We start from the raw sequence: 16,623 nt of genomic DNA, 5'->3' as shown, positions 1-16,623 counted from the left end.
CGCACGCGTCCGGGCGAGCAGCAGAAACAACGCCCCGCGTGGGCGAAGCCACCACGAGCACAGCTGCGAAACGGGCCGCCAAGTGCGGCTGCACCGCCCGCCCGCAGAGCTCCGCCCGGCCAGCCGGGCTCAAAGCGCCGGCACGGAGCTCAGCTCAGCCCCACAGCCAGAAACTCATCCCGCCTCGCGGGGCCGCCGGCAATAAGGAGACACTCGCACCACCCCCATCCGCCTCCTCACAATCAACGGCTTCAGAAAGTTATCCAGTAGAATCCAGTGCATTTATTTCTTCCAACAGCTGAACGGTGTTTCAACTTCGGCTTTAACACATACAAATTAATGTTTGCAAGTTTAATGACAATCAGTACTAGAAGCAAATTACTGCATAAAACTCATAGAAAAAATGCTTTGTTCCTGAAAAAGAAAAACAAGCATTCCAAATGAAGGCCTCATGGAAGCAAGCATACCCCTGTAAAAGAGTTAGGAACACATCAGTCAGCGCTCAGTGCAGGCAGCGGGGCTGCAGCCCTCGTTCTTCCTACAAGCACCTACTGAGCTGCAGACAAGGCTCACAGACTAACCAGGGAATTACACTTCATGGTTAAGAGCACAGTCATGCCTGATCTGTTAGGAGTGTACAGTCACTATTCTACATCTCGGGTACATGAATTCCATTTGGGGCTATGGGTGAAGTGATGCCACCCGCTACAGGAATAAAGGTACTGGGAACACCGACCCACTGCTCTGCACACCTTGTGGAAGTATGAGTCGTTCAGGTGCAGATCAAGAGAAAACCTAGGTGTGTTAATGCTGAAACACAGGCTAGACTAAGGTAAGCAGTTAGAGGATGCTGCAGGCTCTGAGCAGCAGCCTCCCTCCCATTCCTGTCTCCCTGTCCTAGCTTGAGCAGGCATTCTCTTATGAACGCTGCTATGCCACACAAGAGAACGTGAACAACAAATGAAAAATTAGACTAGAGAATTTGCAGTCCCCCTTCTTAAAACAAGACTGACCCAGCATGAACATGCTTTAACATGGAGACAGCTTATGGCTGCTTCTGCAGGAGCAGTAACAATACCAGAAGCCTCTAGCTACAATCACTATGGCAAGAAATACTGCTTGTTTGACCAAGTAGTTGGCTACCTAAGCATTCTGACTTCAGGCACTGACCAAACCTCTCCAAAGATTACCAAGAGTGCTGTGGTACTCACTTGCTTCAATTTGTATTCAGAACATACAAAGTTGACAAACTTAAAGCTTTATTGTGGGTTGCAGTAATATAAACAAGTACTGACATTTAGTCAATGTCCATCTCAGGAAGCTTCTTTTCTGTAGCTGCTGGGGCGGGCGCAGCATCGGGCTCAGCACTCTGGGCCCCACTGCTGCCATCTCCCTGCCCTTCTACTGGTCCGTTCGGTTCGGCTGGTTTCTGCTCCTCCTTTGGGAGTTCAACTTTGGGTTTTGGTTTTGTAACTATAGGATTGCAAATACTTGTCAATTCCTGTAAAACGGGAATTAAGAACTGTTAGAGGTGTCTCTCAACAACTGTGTTTAGTTACCTGCTTGCCCAGTCAACTTTCCATACCAACTGGATACCCAAAGTAGAGGCAGATGTTCCCTAACACACGTAACAAGTCAGCACCCAAACACTGTCTTTTTCTACAGCTGATCTCACCTCACCTCAGTCCTTATCCATCACTTCATCAAGAAACATAAGACTTGCGGAAATAATTGCCTAGAAGGACTTACTCTAGTTTTAGCTTGTATGTCTTTAGCTTTTATAACTGGGTCCAAAGTAAGACTTCTCTTGTTCTGAAGATTGAGTTTGTTATTCATCCATTCCATTGCTTCATTTGCACTTTTCTCCACTTTCGCTACATCTGCTTCATCCAGATGGTCATACTGCTCATCCTGAAACAGATCAATGGTAGCTGTGCAAATAATGACACTCAACATCCAAACTGCATGCACTCTCAACATTTAATTGCACAGCTGAACTTGTCACAAAACAACAGACTAGTTAGCTAGAAGGCTGTTCTGATTAGCGATTAACCCAACCACCCACAGCTCTGAACAGACAAAACTCAAGTTGCACTGCTGCTGGTATTTCCCCCTCCATAAGGAAAATCAAAATTGGCTTCCTAATAAAGACACATTCTTCAAGCCAAAAGCCCACTTCTGAAAACATGGTAGGCCTTGAGAACTCAGAAGCTAACCAGGACATTGCATGAACTTTCTGCATAGCTTACTTAAAATTCAAAACAGGCTTAGTATCACTTCTGTGCACTTGACAGAAATTAAGTGTGGAAATACCTTTGCTTTGAAGGCATGAACAGTTTTCATGTACTGTTGGATTTGCTTCCCTAAATCCTCAAATGCTTTTGGCCTTTCCTCTGACTCTTGAAATCTTGCCTGAATAGGTTGACCCAAGGCCTGAAAAAGTAAAACATACCATAAACACCCCGTGTCACCTGTTGGCAAGGTACAGCAGCATTTCCAAACTCCTTGAAATGTTTCCCTTCACTTACTCTCCTTTGTGTTATTACAGACCTGTTGGAAGTCTGCTCCTTACATCATTAGTAAACAGATCAGTTTGTTGTAAGCATTAATCTCTGGATTATGGTCCTAAGATAGCCAGCTCCTCACATGCATGAAGTTCTCTGGATTCATTAAGATCTGACTGAAATGTAAGAACCACTTACCTTTAGCTCTGTTAATTTATCAATGTAAATTTGTTTGGGTTGATCTTCACCATCTTCATAAAGCCAATTTTCTGTATCTTCCAGCTTCAGCGTGAAGCTATTTCGATCCTGAAGCAATCCATACAAAACAGTTAAGCGAAATAATCCTACTAGATGACACTGAAGTGATGTTTGGAATCTTTCTGGAAGGGTTTCATTTTTAGAATGTGAAGAACTTTTAAAAATTTTTAATCTTAAACCATTCCTAAAAATTGACAAAGAGCTGAAGTAGGTTAGGTTGCCTTCAAACTTTGTCAAGTGCTCCTTGTTTCAGTCTAAAAACAGATGATCAGGCAGTAACTTCAACTGCTGCAAATGTTTTGGGAAAGAACAATATATCCTGGGTACCATCTGCTTGCACTTGGCCCACAGCTGGGTTATCCTCATAAACAAAAAGGCTAGAAATGTTTCAAGTTTAAATTCAAATCTGAAAACTTATGAGTGCAGTCTAAGCAAGCACACTAATATGATACAGTCAAAGGTTATTAAAAATAACTGTTAATTGCAATAAAATGCAGAGGACAAAGCCAGAAATACTTACATCTTCACTAACAAATTTCTCATAAATACTGCAGAGTTTGTCTCTCATATCATACACATATTCTTCTACTGCATTCTTAGCATCATTCCTCTCCTTCTCTAGCTTATCCTGCATTATCATTTTACCCTGTGAACAAATTGACACATTAGTTAAATTAGCTAAAAAGCTCATTATCTGACAAGACCTAAAATACTTCTTAACAAAAAAATCAGTTTGATTAAAGATTTTGAAATAATGTGCATAACTCTATGATGAAGTAGATGATAAAAAGGAACTACAATTTGCTGCTGGTGGCACATCCAGTAAAGACCAGTCTGCCTCAGCTGAGCAGTCACCCACCCAATGGCAGCAGCCACACAGCCTGCAGCTGCAGTTGAGTCACTCAACGAGCTCCCCTACAAAATAAGTGTCTTCATTAGGAATAATACATTCTGGCTCCATGGGCCACTGTTGTTCACCACAAAAAACTATGTTAATTTTTCCTTGCCCGCCATTAACATTTAACCACACCTAATGAACAGAACCCTGTAAGTTAGAGACCTCTTAAGCTCAGACAAGGAGTTTACCTCATTCTCAATGAATAAGTTCAGCATATCTTTCCCTATCTGCCACACCAACTGGTTCTCAATGGGAAGGTCCACTGTAGTAGTCTTTACTTTAGCCTTCTTGGCTTGAGGTGGCTGATCCACTTTCTTGTCTTTAGAGTCACCTTGAGAAGTCTATATTGGAGGAATAAATCCAAAGTAAAAAAACATTACTGGTTCAAATTAAGCACTGAAGGCTGATAATAGAAAAAGGCTTGAGTACAAGTAATTTTGACATTGACATGCATCTGTAATTCTCACACTGCTGCCATAGGAGTCAGAAACAATGCAGCTGTTCACTTTTACTAGGCACTGGCTACACTCACAGGAATGATGTTCCCCCCACTGTTTCCCGATGCCCCCTTCTAGTTTCTCCATTACTGAAATCTCAATGACTTCTCCCATGGAGAGCTCTCAATTCAGCAGCACTAGCTCATCTGACAGGCCTTCAATAATCAGTGCTATGTTACGTTCAAAACATTACTCACAATACAGACTACAAATATTCCACATACAAGTTTAGCTTCCACAGCTATGACAAAGCTAGTGGATGGCAGCTCAGACATTACGCATCCTTTTGAATCTTCCAGAAGAATCCTGTAAGAAAACCCATTTTCACTTTACCTCCATTTCTTCAGATTCTGCCTTATTTTCAGCTTGGACCTGCTGCTGTTCTTCAGTCTTTTGCTGCTCCTCCTGGTCTACTTGCATCTTCTGAAATTAACAGAAAGATTCAGTTTAGCATATTAAACAATGCTTCCATTCTTGCCTTGATCACTCCAAGTTATCTAGTGTTCTTTGGGTAAAAGAAAGTAGAGCCTCGAGGAATCAATTACATACTTTTAGCCTTTGCTTTGCCAATTAACAGCTCACTCCTAGAATGACTGAGTATTTCACCTATAGCTCAGTTCTGCTTTCAAGGCATCTGTCACAGCTGTGACATACCAAAATTAGCACTTAATTGCTAAACACATCTAAATCCTTTTAGAAATCCTAGAACCTTTCCAGAACTTGGCCAAAAGAAATTCATAAAAGGGCCTCAAAAAGCAGCCAACAGCAAAGTCCATTACCTCTTCCTCTTTTGCATGCTGATCTGTTTCCATAGGCTCTTCGTTGTCATCAGATTTATGAACCTCCACTAATGATGCACTTGAAACACTGAAGATACCATGGATATTTACTCTAACTTTGACTTTCACTTTCGAACTGGATCCATCTGTTTGAGGAGTGACCTTCTGAACCAAGAAGTGAGCTAAACAATTCCAGAAAGAAAAACAATAACTGAATGTGAAGTAAATCCTGACTACTGCTGGCAACAGATCACTGTAATGCACTCATCAAATCCTACTCAAGCTAAGCACTTTGACTTTAAGTCAACAATGCTTTAATACATGCTATTAGGAATCATGTATGGTATGTCATGAAAGTGGAATTATTTGCATCAAAGTTTGCAGCATTCTGAGTATTCCCTTTACAGACTTACTTCACCACCAGTACTTTCTACATTTAGAATATCTGTCCATAAAACTCATGTTACTCCACTCATTTGTAAAAATGTAGATCCATGACTTTTGAAATCTGTCCCTACACAATTTGTAGTAAGCTACAGGGTCCAGACTAATGTAATCAGAAACTAGTTTAGAAAGCTGTACAAGACAATCAACATTTCAAACCACAAAAAGGGCTTCAAATACCAATAGCAGGATCTGGGTAAGGCAGTTCCTTGGGAGAACTGTAGTATGCCTCAAGAGTGAATGGTTCTTTTCTGTAGAACGTGAGGACCTTAGAAAACGGAGCAGCATGGTTCTTGGGAAAGACCTCACAGTCACTGTGAAAGAAAACAGCACTTATTTAGCATGCAAGATGACCCTTCTGATATTATTAAACATTTCTAGATATCCTTCATATATTAAGGAAAATCTCATTTTAAAAAGACAACCTATTTATTTGAAGAGCAACAGTAGTGTAGGAAGTGTTAAGCTTGGCCTTTTTTCTGTCAACAGTTTCAAGTTATCAAAATTGTTGGGAGCTGTTAAGTGAGTGTTGTTCCAAAAACACTATGTTCTCTAATTGTTATCAGAGAGTTTTAAACTATATGTAATCATGCAGAAAAACTGAACTTTCTCACCTTAATCCTTCTTCTGCTGGTGAATTCCATCGCAAAGAAATAGGATATGGTATCAAGTCTGTGATAGAAAATTCTCTCACTTTGAATGCCGGTGATAAAATAGCACACTGAAAGAGCAAAGGAGTTCTATTACAAAAATCCAGGCTTCAGATGAATAGTAATTTAATTCACAAGTAGCTACTTAAGCTACTCATATGTAGGATTACTAATACTCATGGACTGTTCACTCTGGAAATGGAAATATACAAGTTTTTTGCCTTAGAACAAATCACATTTAGTTTGTTATGCTTTGGCTACTCAGTTGTTTTTAGTGCCAGTGTAAGAAAATCAGACACTACAGTTTTAGTGTGACATTACCAGTTGTTTCCTTATAGTTTTGTTTTGTTTCAAAGCACACTGTAACCCAATCCCTTTTAAACAGATTCCATTCCAATAGCTGGCTTGCACCACTGACAAACAGATTAGCATCTATTAAGCACGTGAAGAGGAAAATAAGGTGATCAGAGCAAAACTAAGGTGCAAAAGGTAGCACTAGTAACTACAGAGTATTTGCTACTGCTTAAGCCCATTGGACAATTCCAGTTCCAGCTCAGGACAGATTTTGTTTATCAGCAGCACTGTAAAGCAGCTTTTGTTTAACTCAGGCCCCCCCAGAGGAGCATAGAGAAGTGAATGTTATCATATGACAATCATCACAGTACCAGCTTCCAACTACAGCAGAAGCAAAGTACACGTTTCACTTCAGTCTGTACTGACCCACTGACCTGGCCTAGCACAAAGAATCACTTAAAGCCACCATTCTCATTCTTCCAGCCACCTTCCTGACGCTTCTTTTATTCCATTCCCATACACATGAAGCATTTTTCATGCTACCTATGGACTTCAGCTCAAGTACTTGTGATTTCAATTAAAATATTCACAGCTAAAACATATAGCACTTTTTACCTGCAGTGCACAACCCCGTGCAACAGCCTCATCTGCATTCAGAGTCGTACTGACTTCTTTGCCAAAAAATTTACTGATCTTCTCTTTAACAGCAGGGATTCTTGTTGTGCCACCAACTATTTCTACTGCATAAATATCCTCCTTCTTTAACTCTAGAAAGGAGTCAGGCATTAGTTTTTATTGATTCCACTGTTGTATTTTAAGTGAGTACACTAACACTGTGAATTGAGTTATGTTAAACCAAGTGTTAATTTAAAGCAGTAAGATTTTAGATCTTAGCTTGTGTGAAAGGACTTTGGAAAGCTTAAAACCGCTCAGCCAAAACACGTTAATTGTATTAATCAGTCTCACCAAGTTCTGTCAGTAGCCAAAGAAGTCTGTACTAGGAACAGCATCTCTCTGCACAGAGAATGCACAGCACTTACTGGCTTGCTCCAGCACACTGCGAAGGGGAGCTTCTACTCTCGCAAGAAGTCCATCACACATCTCTAGAAATTTACTTCTGTTGAAAGACACCATAAATAAGATGTTACCATAAACAAGCTACAATTGCAAATTACAACAGGTTACCCAAACAGAAAGAATTCAATTTTCAAATGCTGCATGCAGTACATGCTTCAGTCACCGTCCTACACTTGAGTATATTACAGTCAGGTCTGGGATTGCGACCCAGGGATGCCTGTGAACTTCACAGCCCTTCCTCCCATCTCAAGGCCACTGACCAGTCTCTGAAGACCACTCTGCGCAGCACACCAGCATACACTCCCTCCAGTCCTGGTACTCTGTAAAGCATCTCCTTCCCAAAAGCAGCAAAGGAGTACTCTCCACAACTCACCTTTATAAAAGCACATACATTACCTGTTCATTGTTCCAGAAACATCTATGTCATTCATGAAACATTCAATGTTCATTGGGAGATCAGAGGCATTGGCACTCATCAGTTTTTTCAGTTTTTCACATTCCTGATACAGCCTCAGCAATGCGCGAATCTTTGACTTTATGTCTAGTTTGTATTTCTTCCCAAATTCTTCACAGAAGTATTCAACTAACATTTCATCAAATTTCCTGCCTCCAAGCGTTGTGTCAAACGCTGTAGCAAGAACCTTTAAAAAACAAAGAACTCTTCAGTAACAGTACAATTAAATCATTACTCCAGCAAAATCAGTTAGCAGTTGATGCCAAAACATCTACATCTGAAGTACATCACTAACATCCTATACTTAATTGTTGATAGCAGTTGCAGAAGCAGCTGCACACATCCCAGATGTGAATGTGTTTTTGTTGTTTTGGGTTTTTAAGCTTACAAAACCTACACCATGGTTTACACATGACTTGGTAGCTTGTATTAAATATTTGTTCCAAATGCTCCTGGAGAAAGAACTATCACTAAAGACTTCTAGAAGCTCCACGAGTATTTCAACTCTTTGTAAATGGCATTCTCTCAAAAAACTGCAAAGCATACATATGCTCCAAGAAAAAAAAAATCCACTATGCTACACACCAAAAAGCAGCCTAGCCCTTCTGTAACAAAGCAGCAACTTCTCTAGAAAGGAGGGTTTGGTAAGGCCTCAGTGCCCTGTACCATAAGCAGACCATAAGTTTCTAAACTCTGCTTAGCCACTGTCACTCTGAATATATCCCAGTTGGGTATTTCATGCTTTAGGGTGGAACACACACTAGGCTAAAAATAAAGCAAGAAAGTGTAACTCTTGAAAATCAGAGCTCATTTTTGATGAGGAAATTACCTAAAGAAAACCCAGAGCCCACCCACCTCTGCTACTTCTGTTCTTAGAACACTGAGTTTGATACCTTTCATGATTAGGGCCAGTTACTGCACTGCTTTTAACTGCCTTGCTATCCATCACTGTTCATACTCAAGTGTCTTCAATGCTTCTATAATTTCAAAAAACTTAATCTAGGTTAAGTTTCCTCATAGGAGAAAACAGAACTACAAGAAAACGAATGTTTTTTACAAGTCCTGCCTTCTCGTTTTACATCTCTAAGCTTCAAATTTGTGTTTCTTTAGGTAAGGGAAAACTATTGGAGCCACAGAAATACAGACTGTAAAAGCCTAATTGAGAAATACCAGCATTTGCTGCAAAACAGCAATGCTTTGGCAACTTGTCCTGAGAAGTACACTAACTTGCTTAGCTTCATTTGCAGCTTCAAGTCGTTAATAGCAATTATTCTTTTACGTGAGCACCTCAGTGACTTAATGTTTGAACTCACATCCTTCTAGGAATTTGTTTTCATACTACACCTCACGACTGGGTTGCATTTTTGAAAGCAGCATCTGCTCAAATCAATTTCCGAACAAATGTAATCAAGCCTTTTTCCCCTTTGCCAAAGGTCACCAATTAACACAGGTTTGCTTCCTCTTTGCATCATTCAAAAGGCTCTACATCCCCACTCTACTTTAAACTCTAAATTTTGAACTTCAAGTACAACTTTAGAAGTATAAAAAGAAGATGCCTGGGTAAAGATAGGCAAACTTGACTATAACAGTTTCATATGTGCTAGTGAATACTGCTGTTGGTACTTAGAATAGACACAGAACAGATTGCTTACTTTCAGTTTTCCTTTATTGAATGCACAAATAGAAACTTGATATGCAGAATGCCCCATATCCACAAAAACAACATTCCGTGGCTTCTCTTCTAGGGCAGGCAGGTCTTGCTTATAGATTCCATATGCAAGGGCAACTACACAGAGGTGAGAATCAGCATAATTAGGGCATTCAGTTCCTCAAATCCTCTCTCAAGTATTAACTGGTACAGCAGTAAACAGCATTAGCATTTCATCTTCTTATCCAAGGTACAGAAGTTTCTTATTAAATTAAATACTAATGCTAAAGCAACATGGAAGAACAGCAAACAGTTATTAGTCCCTCCCAGAAGAGATCATGTGCATTAAACAGATATTTCAAAAACATCCTTATGCCACTAACATAATGAAAGATGGGCTTAGGAAACTTAAAGTCAGCTGTAATTCCAGAAGGTATGGATCACTAACAAATTACAAGTCCTTTTATCTAATAAACAAAAATAATCAAGTGATTCAAGAAGAAAGTAAGGCATTACCTGCTGTTGATTCATTTATTAGTCTCAGACAGTTGAGACCAGCAATTTGTGTGGCATCCATCACAGATCTCCTCTCTGCATCTGTGTAGAAACAGGGAACCTGCAAGAAGATCAGACGGTCACCATTTGAAAGCTACCCACAGCAAACCATCAGACAGAAGTGTAGAGACAACACAGAGCACAGCTGTTCCCCTTCATGGGGATCCTTCCAGTTTGACATTCATTTCAGACACAACAGAGAGAAAGTACAGAATGTTGTGAAGACAAAACACTGTGAACACCTGTGCCCTCTCAAACTGCTCATTTTACTAGCAGAGAAACAGGATGAGAAAGAGGTATCAACTATTTATTCTACTGGACAACAAACCTGAAGATACTTTGTCATCAGTGAAGTCTAACTTCAGGATGAAAGACTGAATCTTAAGTAGAGAATACAGACCTGGCTACTCAGGTGTTATGGGCAATGCAGTGCTATTACCAACAACCATTTTAGTTTATGATACCGTGTCCAAGAAAGACTCCTCGCATACTTACAGAAACAACACAATCAACTACAGGCTTCTTAAGCGCATTCTCAGCAGTCTCTTTTAATTTGGTAAGAAGCATTCCAGTCATCTGTTCAATAGTAAAGTTTCTTTCTTCTTCCATATACATAACCTTAAAAAATATGTACACTACATTAAGAACCACATATCGCAAGCACAGAGAACACATGCAAGAAGCTGTCTTACTTTTGGAGCTTACTTTCAGTAATGCAGCTCTATGCCACCTTTGCTGACAGCCTAACTTATGCACAGCAAGTCGTAAGTACTACATATGAATACTGGAATATGCATTTGAGAGCTCATACACACGAAGCTGCTCTGGGCAGTTTTTTACATCTTTGGTGCTACACAATGCCCAGGACACCTTCCTTCCCAGTCACTGCTAAAATCTGTTAGGTACCATTTAAAAACATTATTTTTAGCATTTCACCTGACACACCACACGCGCATCCTACGCTCTTAAAATATGAGCAACAGTTAAATAAGCACACCAGTCAAGGAACTGCCTTCCAAAAGTCACCATGGAAAAAACAGCATTGGCAGAATAGTTTGCATGGGACTGGGTTTGCAAGGAAGAATGATGTGGAACTGCAAAACCAGTTTCATGGAACACCTGGAAAGACCATCAGCACTATTAGCCTTTTATTTAACATTCGCTAGTCACAAGAGAACAGAAACCTCAGCAAGCAGATTCAAAATAAAGAGATAAAAGGAAACCATTATCGCTTTCCTCCTCTGGCACCTTTTCAAGTACTGCAGACTTACCTTGATGCCAGTTGAACCTGTTGGCAGCTGCACAAGTTCATAGGCAAGGCTTGTTTTTTCAGCTTGAACAAAGGGATCTGAGAATGCACGACCATGAAATCTTTTAAAACTTTGTACTGTATTCTTTGCATTTGAAATAACCTAGAGGAAAAGAAATCTTTAATACAACTTGTCAGGGGAACAACTGAATTCAAACAGAAAGACCATACAGAGTTCTATTCTTGCGCTTTTCTTGCTGAAAATTAATCACCAGTACCTCACTAGTACCAGGGCAGATGCTAGAATGCAATTCCCCTCTGATCTCTCAGGCAACCTACAGGAGTTGGAGATTCAATATAAAATGTATGCCTGAAAATTGAGCCACACAGTTAGCATCAAATTCTCATACTGTATGCATAAGATACCGAAGTGCCCTCTTCCATTTACCTGTTTCCTACCACCCTCCTTTTAGAGTGTGATGCAGTCAGTAAGTTAACAAGTACAACAAAAGTAGTGAGGTATACGTCACATCAGGCCCCTCACATGCAAGTGACATTCAACATATGGATATTCTTACAAAACAGCTCAAGAACCTTGTTGTAAAGCTTTAAAAAGTCAGCAGGGCCGCCAGGTAATATTGCCAGTTTGACATAACTGACAAAAGGCAGAATGTCATTAAAAGTACAAATGTAGAATTGGAAAGTCATTAGAGTCTGTTTCTACCTAGTACAAGTATAACGCAATGGAAAGCACAGCAATGGCAGCAGAGCAGCAAGGACCCAGGCTGCAGCAAGTGAGTTGCTGAAATGCAACAGCCATGGGCACAGAGACAAAAGAAAGAAGCTGCTTACCTTTGGAAGACCTCAGGTATGCAGGGATCTCCAGCGAGATCCCCTTGCCTCCACTGCCAACCCTTACATGAGGGCAGGGAAGGGGTGGATCCTGCTCCAGCCCTTCCATCACTCAGTGCATTGCATGCAGCTGAGCTCCTCCAGGTTGGCCCTGCCTTCCCACCAGGTGCTCCATCACTGCTTCAAACCCTGACTTAACATTTCCACTACAACAAGCAATCCTGTTTAATCCTTTCACTTATGTTAGAGCAGGACACACCGAGGAAAAAACCATGGTACCTGATCAAGCAGACAAGCACCACACCGTTCTGTTTTCCTAATTACATTTCCTAAGTAACCTGGGTTTCATCTTCTGTAAGTTCAATTTCTGCAGGACATACCTCACCTCTACTGGATCTCTGTATCAATGAATCTCCTTAAGCTAAGCAGACACTCAATTGCAGAAAAACATCTGCATTTAGTTCTAGTACAGTTCTTCTGCCCTTGAATAACATAGGTGTGTCCAGTCCCTTTTGTATCCTAGATACTGAATCTTCACACATCTCTAGGTATTTTAGGCTAAGAAAAACCAAGTGTTCAAATAGTCACCTCCTGTAGGACTTCAAAAAGAATCATGTTTTACTAGGGTTTCACAGCAACACAAGAGAACATAGCAGGACCCGAGTCTCATGGAGCAGGATGAAAAAATCAGCTAAACCTCTTCTTGGTCTTTTCAGCATATTTGCCTACCTACGCCAACAAACTCAGAAGAATGTGCAAGAAAGCCTACAGACATTTAGTTTGTAGTTCAACCACAAGAAGCTACACGTATTTACACTCAAGTTTTCCCCTTTCTACCAAAGGAAAGCACTTGGACTTGTATGGAATAGAATCACATAATGAAAAGCCACCCAATGCACACAGCAAAACAGGCAGGGGAGGCAAAACATTACAGCTTCTCTTTAGAGCTTACATTTGTAACTTTAAAAAGTTTCATATTTCCATGTAATGAGCTTTTTTTCAATGTTATTATGTACAACTTTTAGATTCCCATCCAAGAGGGCAACACAGCACTACAGGCTGAACAACTGAACTAAGCTGCTGTTTGTTACGGTTAGACCCTCAAGAAGCCAGTTCAGAGACATTCTAAGCTTCACTGATAAAAACACACTGTGCTAATCTGATAGCTGACTACTGAAATTGCTTCTACCCCAAACTGTACCTGGCTTTTAGCTGCAGCACCAATAGAGCGATTCTTGGGTCCAAAGGCTATGCATGACCTAGAAGGAGAGGAAGGATCCTGTTAGTGGTTGGTAGAACTGCATTTGACATCAGCAGTCAGAGTGGTGGTGGTTTTTTGTTAGAGATGTTAACGTCGTTCTGCAGATAATTAACATTTGGCCCATTAGGAAGGTTGTCACTCATTCTAATTTACACATGCAATCTAGTTCTGATTTCAAGAAAGATGCAGGCATCACACAAACACTGCTCACTGAACAGCACTAAAACCAACAGATATAAACCTGAAATAGCATAAGTAATAATAAGTAATAATGGGCAGACAGCTCATCTCAGTGGTTAGCAGTGCACCAAGGCCAGCCAAAGAAACTGACAGCTGATAGTACAGAAAGCATCCAAATGGTCAGAAGCACGTGGGTAAGACAATATTTTAACAAATTACTCCTACATATCTGTACCAAATGCTAATTAGGATTTTCATTTTTAAATAAAACCCTTCAACAGCACAAGTTAAAACAGCTGGAGAGAAAGACTGCTACTAATGGGCTTCACCTGCACTCAAGATATAAAAGCACAGATTATTAAAGGAAAAACTACCATTTACCCCAAGCTCTACACAGAGCTCTCAGATAGAAGAAAACAGATAAATGCTCCTGTTGGAGGAAATGCCTAGTCCTACTGAGCTGCCATTTCCACACTCACTGAACTGTATAGGCTCTAAAGTTAAGGTAAACTCTTTCCCACCTTGCTCTCTTGTCCCAGACCCTCATACTGAGGAAGTTACTGAGGAAAAGCCTTCATCAGTCAATTAGTCAAGCAGGTCGTTACTATCAACAAGACATTAACATAATTAAGCTGATCTCTATGTTTAGAGACTACCTTAGAGCAGGGTTATACCATAGGGCTGTCCCACACAAACTAAACCTCAGCTCATTCCAAGGTTTAGAACTGGTCCTCTGAACTGGAAGTGCCAAAAACAGCATGGATGGCTGCACTGAGATAATTTCTTTTTTAAAGATATCTCAATTTAGTAATAGCTTAGCAGCTGAAACTAGGCCCACCCCTCAAAGCATGTGTTGCAACCAAACTAACATTCCAGGAATAAATCTTCTGAAATAATTATTAAGGGATTAGTTAATGAAAAGTGAGTCACTCTGGTACCACGCAAACTTTAAGGCCTATGCTGGGCTGCAGAGCTCACAGCCAGAAGCCCAACAGCACACAGCAGGGAGCTGGTTATTCATTTACTTTGCTCTCCTGAAGGAAATTAAGGCATGAGCACGGATTTGTGTTTTTCTCCTACAAGAAAAAAAATATCCTGGTACTAAATACACAGGTCATCAGGCCGCATTCACCACACACCACTAATTTATTTAGACCTCTTTAGATCCGCCAGAGTTAAACCTCAAGGCAGAAAGCTGGCTCAAGAAAAGGACAGAGCACGGTAACTGTGTACTGAGACTTCTCCATTATAACATCAGGAATAAAAACTCCAGCACAAATATCCTTCTTATCCACGCCTGCCACCTGCTTGGCGCTGGACACCCGAGCAGGGCAGCCCCACATGGGGCACTGCAGGGCTGTGGCAGCCACAGCAGGGACTGCTGCCAGCCTCACTCCCCAGTCAGCCCAAAGGAACCACGGTGAGCTCATTAAACACAAATTATGCCAGTAATTACACACATTTCACTGAAAGTTGAATAACTAACCATAGCATTTTAAACAGACCTGACCTCCACCGTGATTGTTTCTAACAGAGCAGCACCAGCAGAGCTCTGCCCTGCCTTACACCAGAGGTCCCTGCAGGCACAGCCCCAAACCCACCCCACCTCACCCACTTCCCTGGAAGACACCCGCAGTCTAACAGCACATTTCCTCCCTGCTGAAACCCAGCACCAGCTTCCTCAGATCACTTTCAACTATTTCATGTAATTCAAGCACCCTCATCCCCGTGTGGAGCAGGAAACAGCCCTAATCCTCTCCCATTCCATTTATTTCCAGCTCACTCTCTACTCCAGTCCTCTTCAAGATCACCGTATTCAAATACAATCATTCTGCACCAACTTTGCATACACAGCTTCCAAATCACAGCATTCTGAAAGAAGATTCAGTGAAAATGTCATCTGCGCCATTGAACAACAAGCATAGTGTGTTCACTAGGCTCTGTTTATTAACACTCAGTTGCAATAAACTCTTCCTGCTAATCCCTCCCAAAGCTCATTGCAGAAAGCACAGAACACTGCCTAACTCTGACCAGGAATCAGTTCCTGAGGAAAGGTCCCAGCAGCTCACACAGCAGCCCAGAGCTCACTAAGCAGACACTGAGCTCCAACACTTTGAGCCAGGCTTTCATTTACAAGCTGGACATTTAAAGTCATTAAGAACATTTTAATACATACACATGTGCTTACAGAATTGTTTTCTGCATTCCCTCAGTACTGTGTACAGGCTTTCAGAACAGCACTTGAGGATTAAGGCCAGTTAAAAACTGCCACTTCCAATAGGACCATTTTTCCAATTGCACACTTTTGACTTTCCATAACCATTTCCTGAAAGATACATTGTCGGACAACACTTTCCATCACTCTCCCTTCGATGAGGGAAATCTGTGCTCTTATCTCAGATATACCAAAGCAGCACCTCGGCAGCCTGAAGACTCGACACACAGCTCCTGCTCTGAACAGCTTTATATGGAACATTGCCTTAGTCCATCTGTACTTATATACCATATTGCTGAAGAAGCCTAAGAAAGCAGCCCTTCCTCTGGCACATGCAGCCAGACACAAGCATTATTCTTTTATTCACCGCTTTCAGGCAGAAAGAGGCAAACAGAGCTGAGGCATCTAATGAAACACAAGGCCATCCAACGCTCATCTTCCTAAGGAGGTACGAGGGTAAGAAAACCGGGACAAGGCAATTTTCTCACCGAGACAGACATTTATTTCAGCACGCTTAAAACAAAGCTACACTCCAGCACAGAGGGAGCCGCAAAAGCATTCTTAAGAGCTTTCCATAGGGCTCTCCCGGCTCGGACGCGGCCGGCCCCGCTCCGCCGTCACAACCCCGCTCGTTGAACAGCCGTACTCCTCACCCTCCGCTCGGGTTCAAACACCCCACCTTCACAGCGGTCAGGTTCTAAGCTCGGCACACACGGCGGGGAGGCCCGGAGCTCCGCCCGGCGCAGCGCTCGGGCTGCAGGACGTCAAAAGCGCGGCCCAACGCCTCCGACAGCGGCGGCGAGCCGAC

The 16,623-nt window shown here is 41.6% G+C and overlaps 1 protein-coding gene across 1 annotated transcript in view; it reads right to left on the bottom strand.

Moving 5' to 3' along the window:
- Positions 1-262: 262 nt before the first annotated feature.
- Positions 263-16,623, bottom strand: part of HSPA4 (heat shock protein family A (Hsp70) member 4) — a 16,691-nt gene continuing 330 nt past the window's right edge. The window contains exons 2-20 of the mRNA XM_031555682.1: positions 16,469-16,512; positions 13,361-13,418; positions 11,330-11,470; positions 10,554-10,676; positions 10,020-10,119; positions 9,508-9,641; positions 7,798-8,042; positions 7,365-7,441; positions 6,940-7,091; positions 5,995-6,101; positions 5,561-5,694; positions 4,937-5,118; positions 4,491-4,580; positions 3,849-4,001; positions 3,283-3,408; positions 2,703-2,810; positions 2,314-2,433; positions 1,750-1,911; positions 263-1,501 (exon numbers count right to left, since the gene is read on the bottom strand). Of these exons, the coding sequence (XP_031411542.1) occupies positions 1,298-1,501; positions 1,750-1,911; positions 2,314-2,433; positions 2,703-2,810; positions 3,283-3,408; positions 3,849-4,001; positions 4,491-4,580; positions 4,937-5,118; positions 5,561-5,694; positions 5,995-6,101; positions 6,940-7,091; positions 7,365-7,441; positions 7,798-8,042; positions 9,508-9,641; positions 10,020-10,119; positions 10,554-10,676; positions 11,330-11,470; positions 13,361-13,418; positions 16,469-16,512 (2,460 nt within the window). The 3' untranslated portion in view covers positions 263-1,297. The remainder of the gene's footprint in view (positions 1,502-1,749; positions 1,912-2,313; positions 2,434-2,702; positions 2,811-3,282; positions 3,409-3,848; positions 4,002-4,490; positions 4,581-4,936; positions 5,119-5,560; positions 5,695-5,994; positions 6,102-6,939; positions 7,092-7,364; positions 7,442-7,797; positions 8,043-9,507; positions 9,642-10,019; positions 10,120-10,553; positions 10,677-11,329; positions 11,471-13,360; positions 13,419-16,468; positions 16,513-16,623) is intronic.

Source organism: Meleagris gallopavo, chromosome 15 (assembly GCF_000146605.3).
Source record: "Meleagris gallopavo isolate NT-WF06-2002-E0010 breed Aviagen turkey brand Nicholas breeding stock chromosome 15, Turkey_5.1, whole genome shotgun sequence".
Classification (NCBI taxonomy): Eukaryota; Metazoa; Chordata; class Aves; order Galliformes; family Phasianidae; genus Meleagris; species Meleagris gallopavo.
Note: the sequence above shows the minus strand (reverse complement) of the source record. Positions and strands in the feature narration are given on the sequence as shown.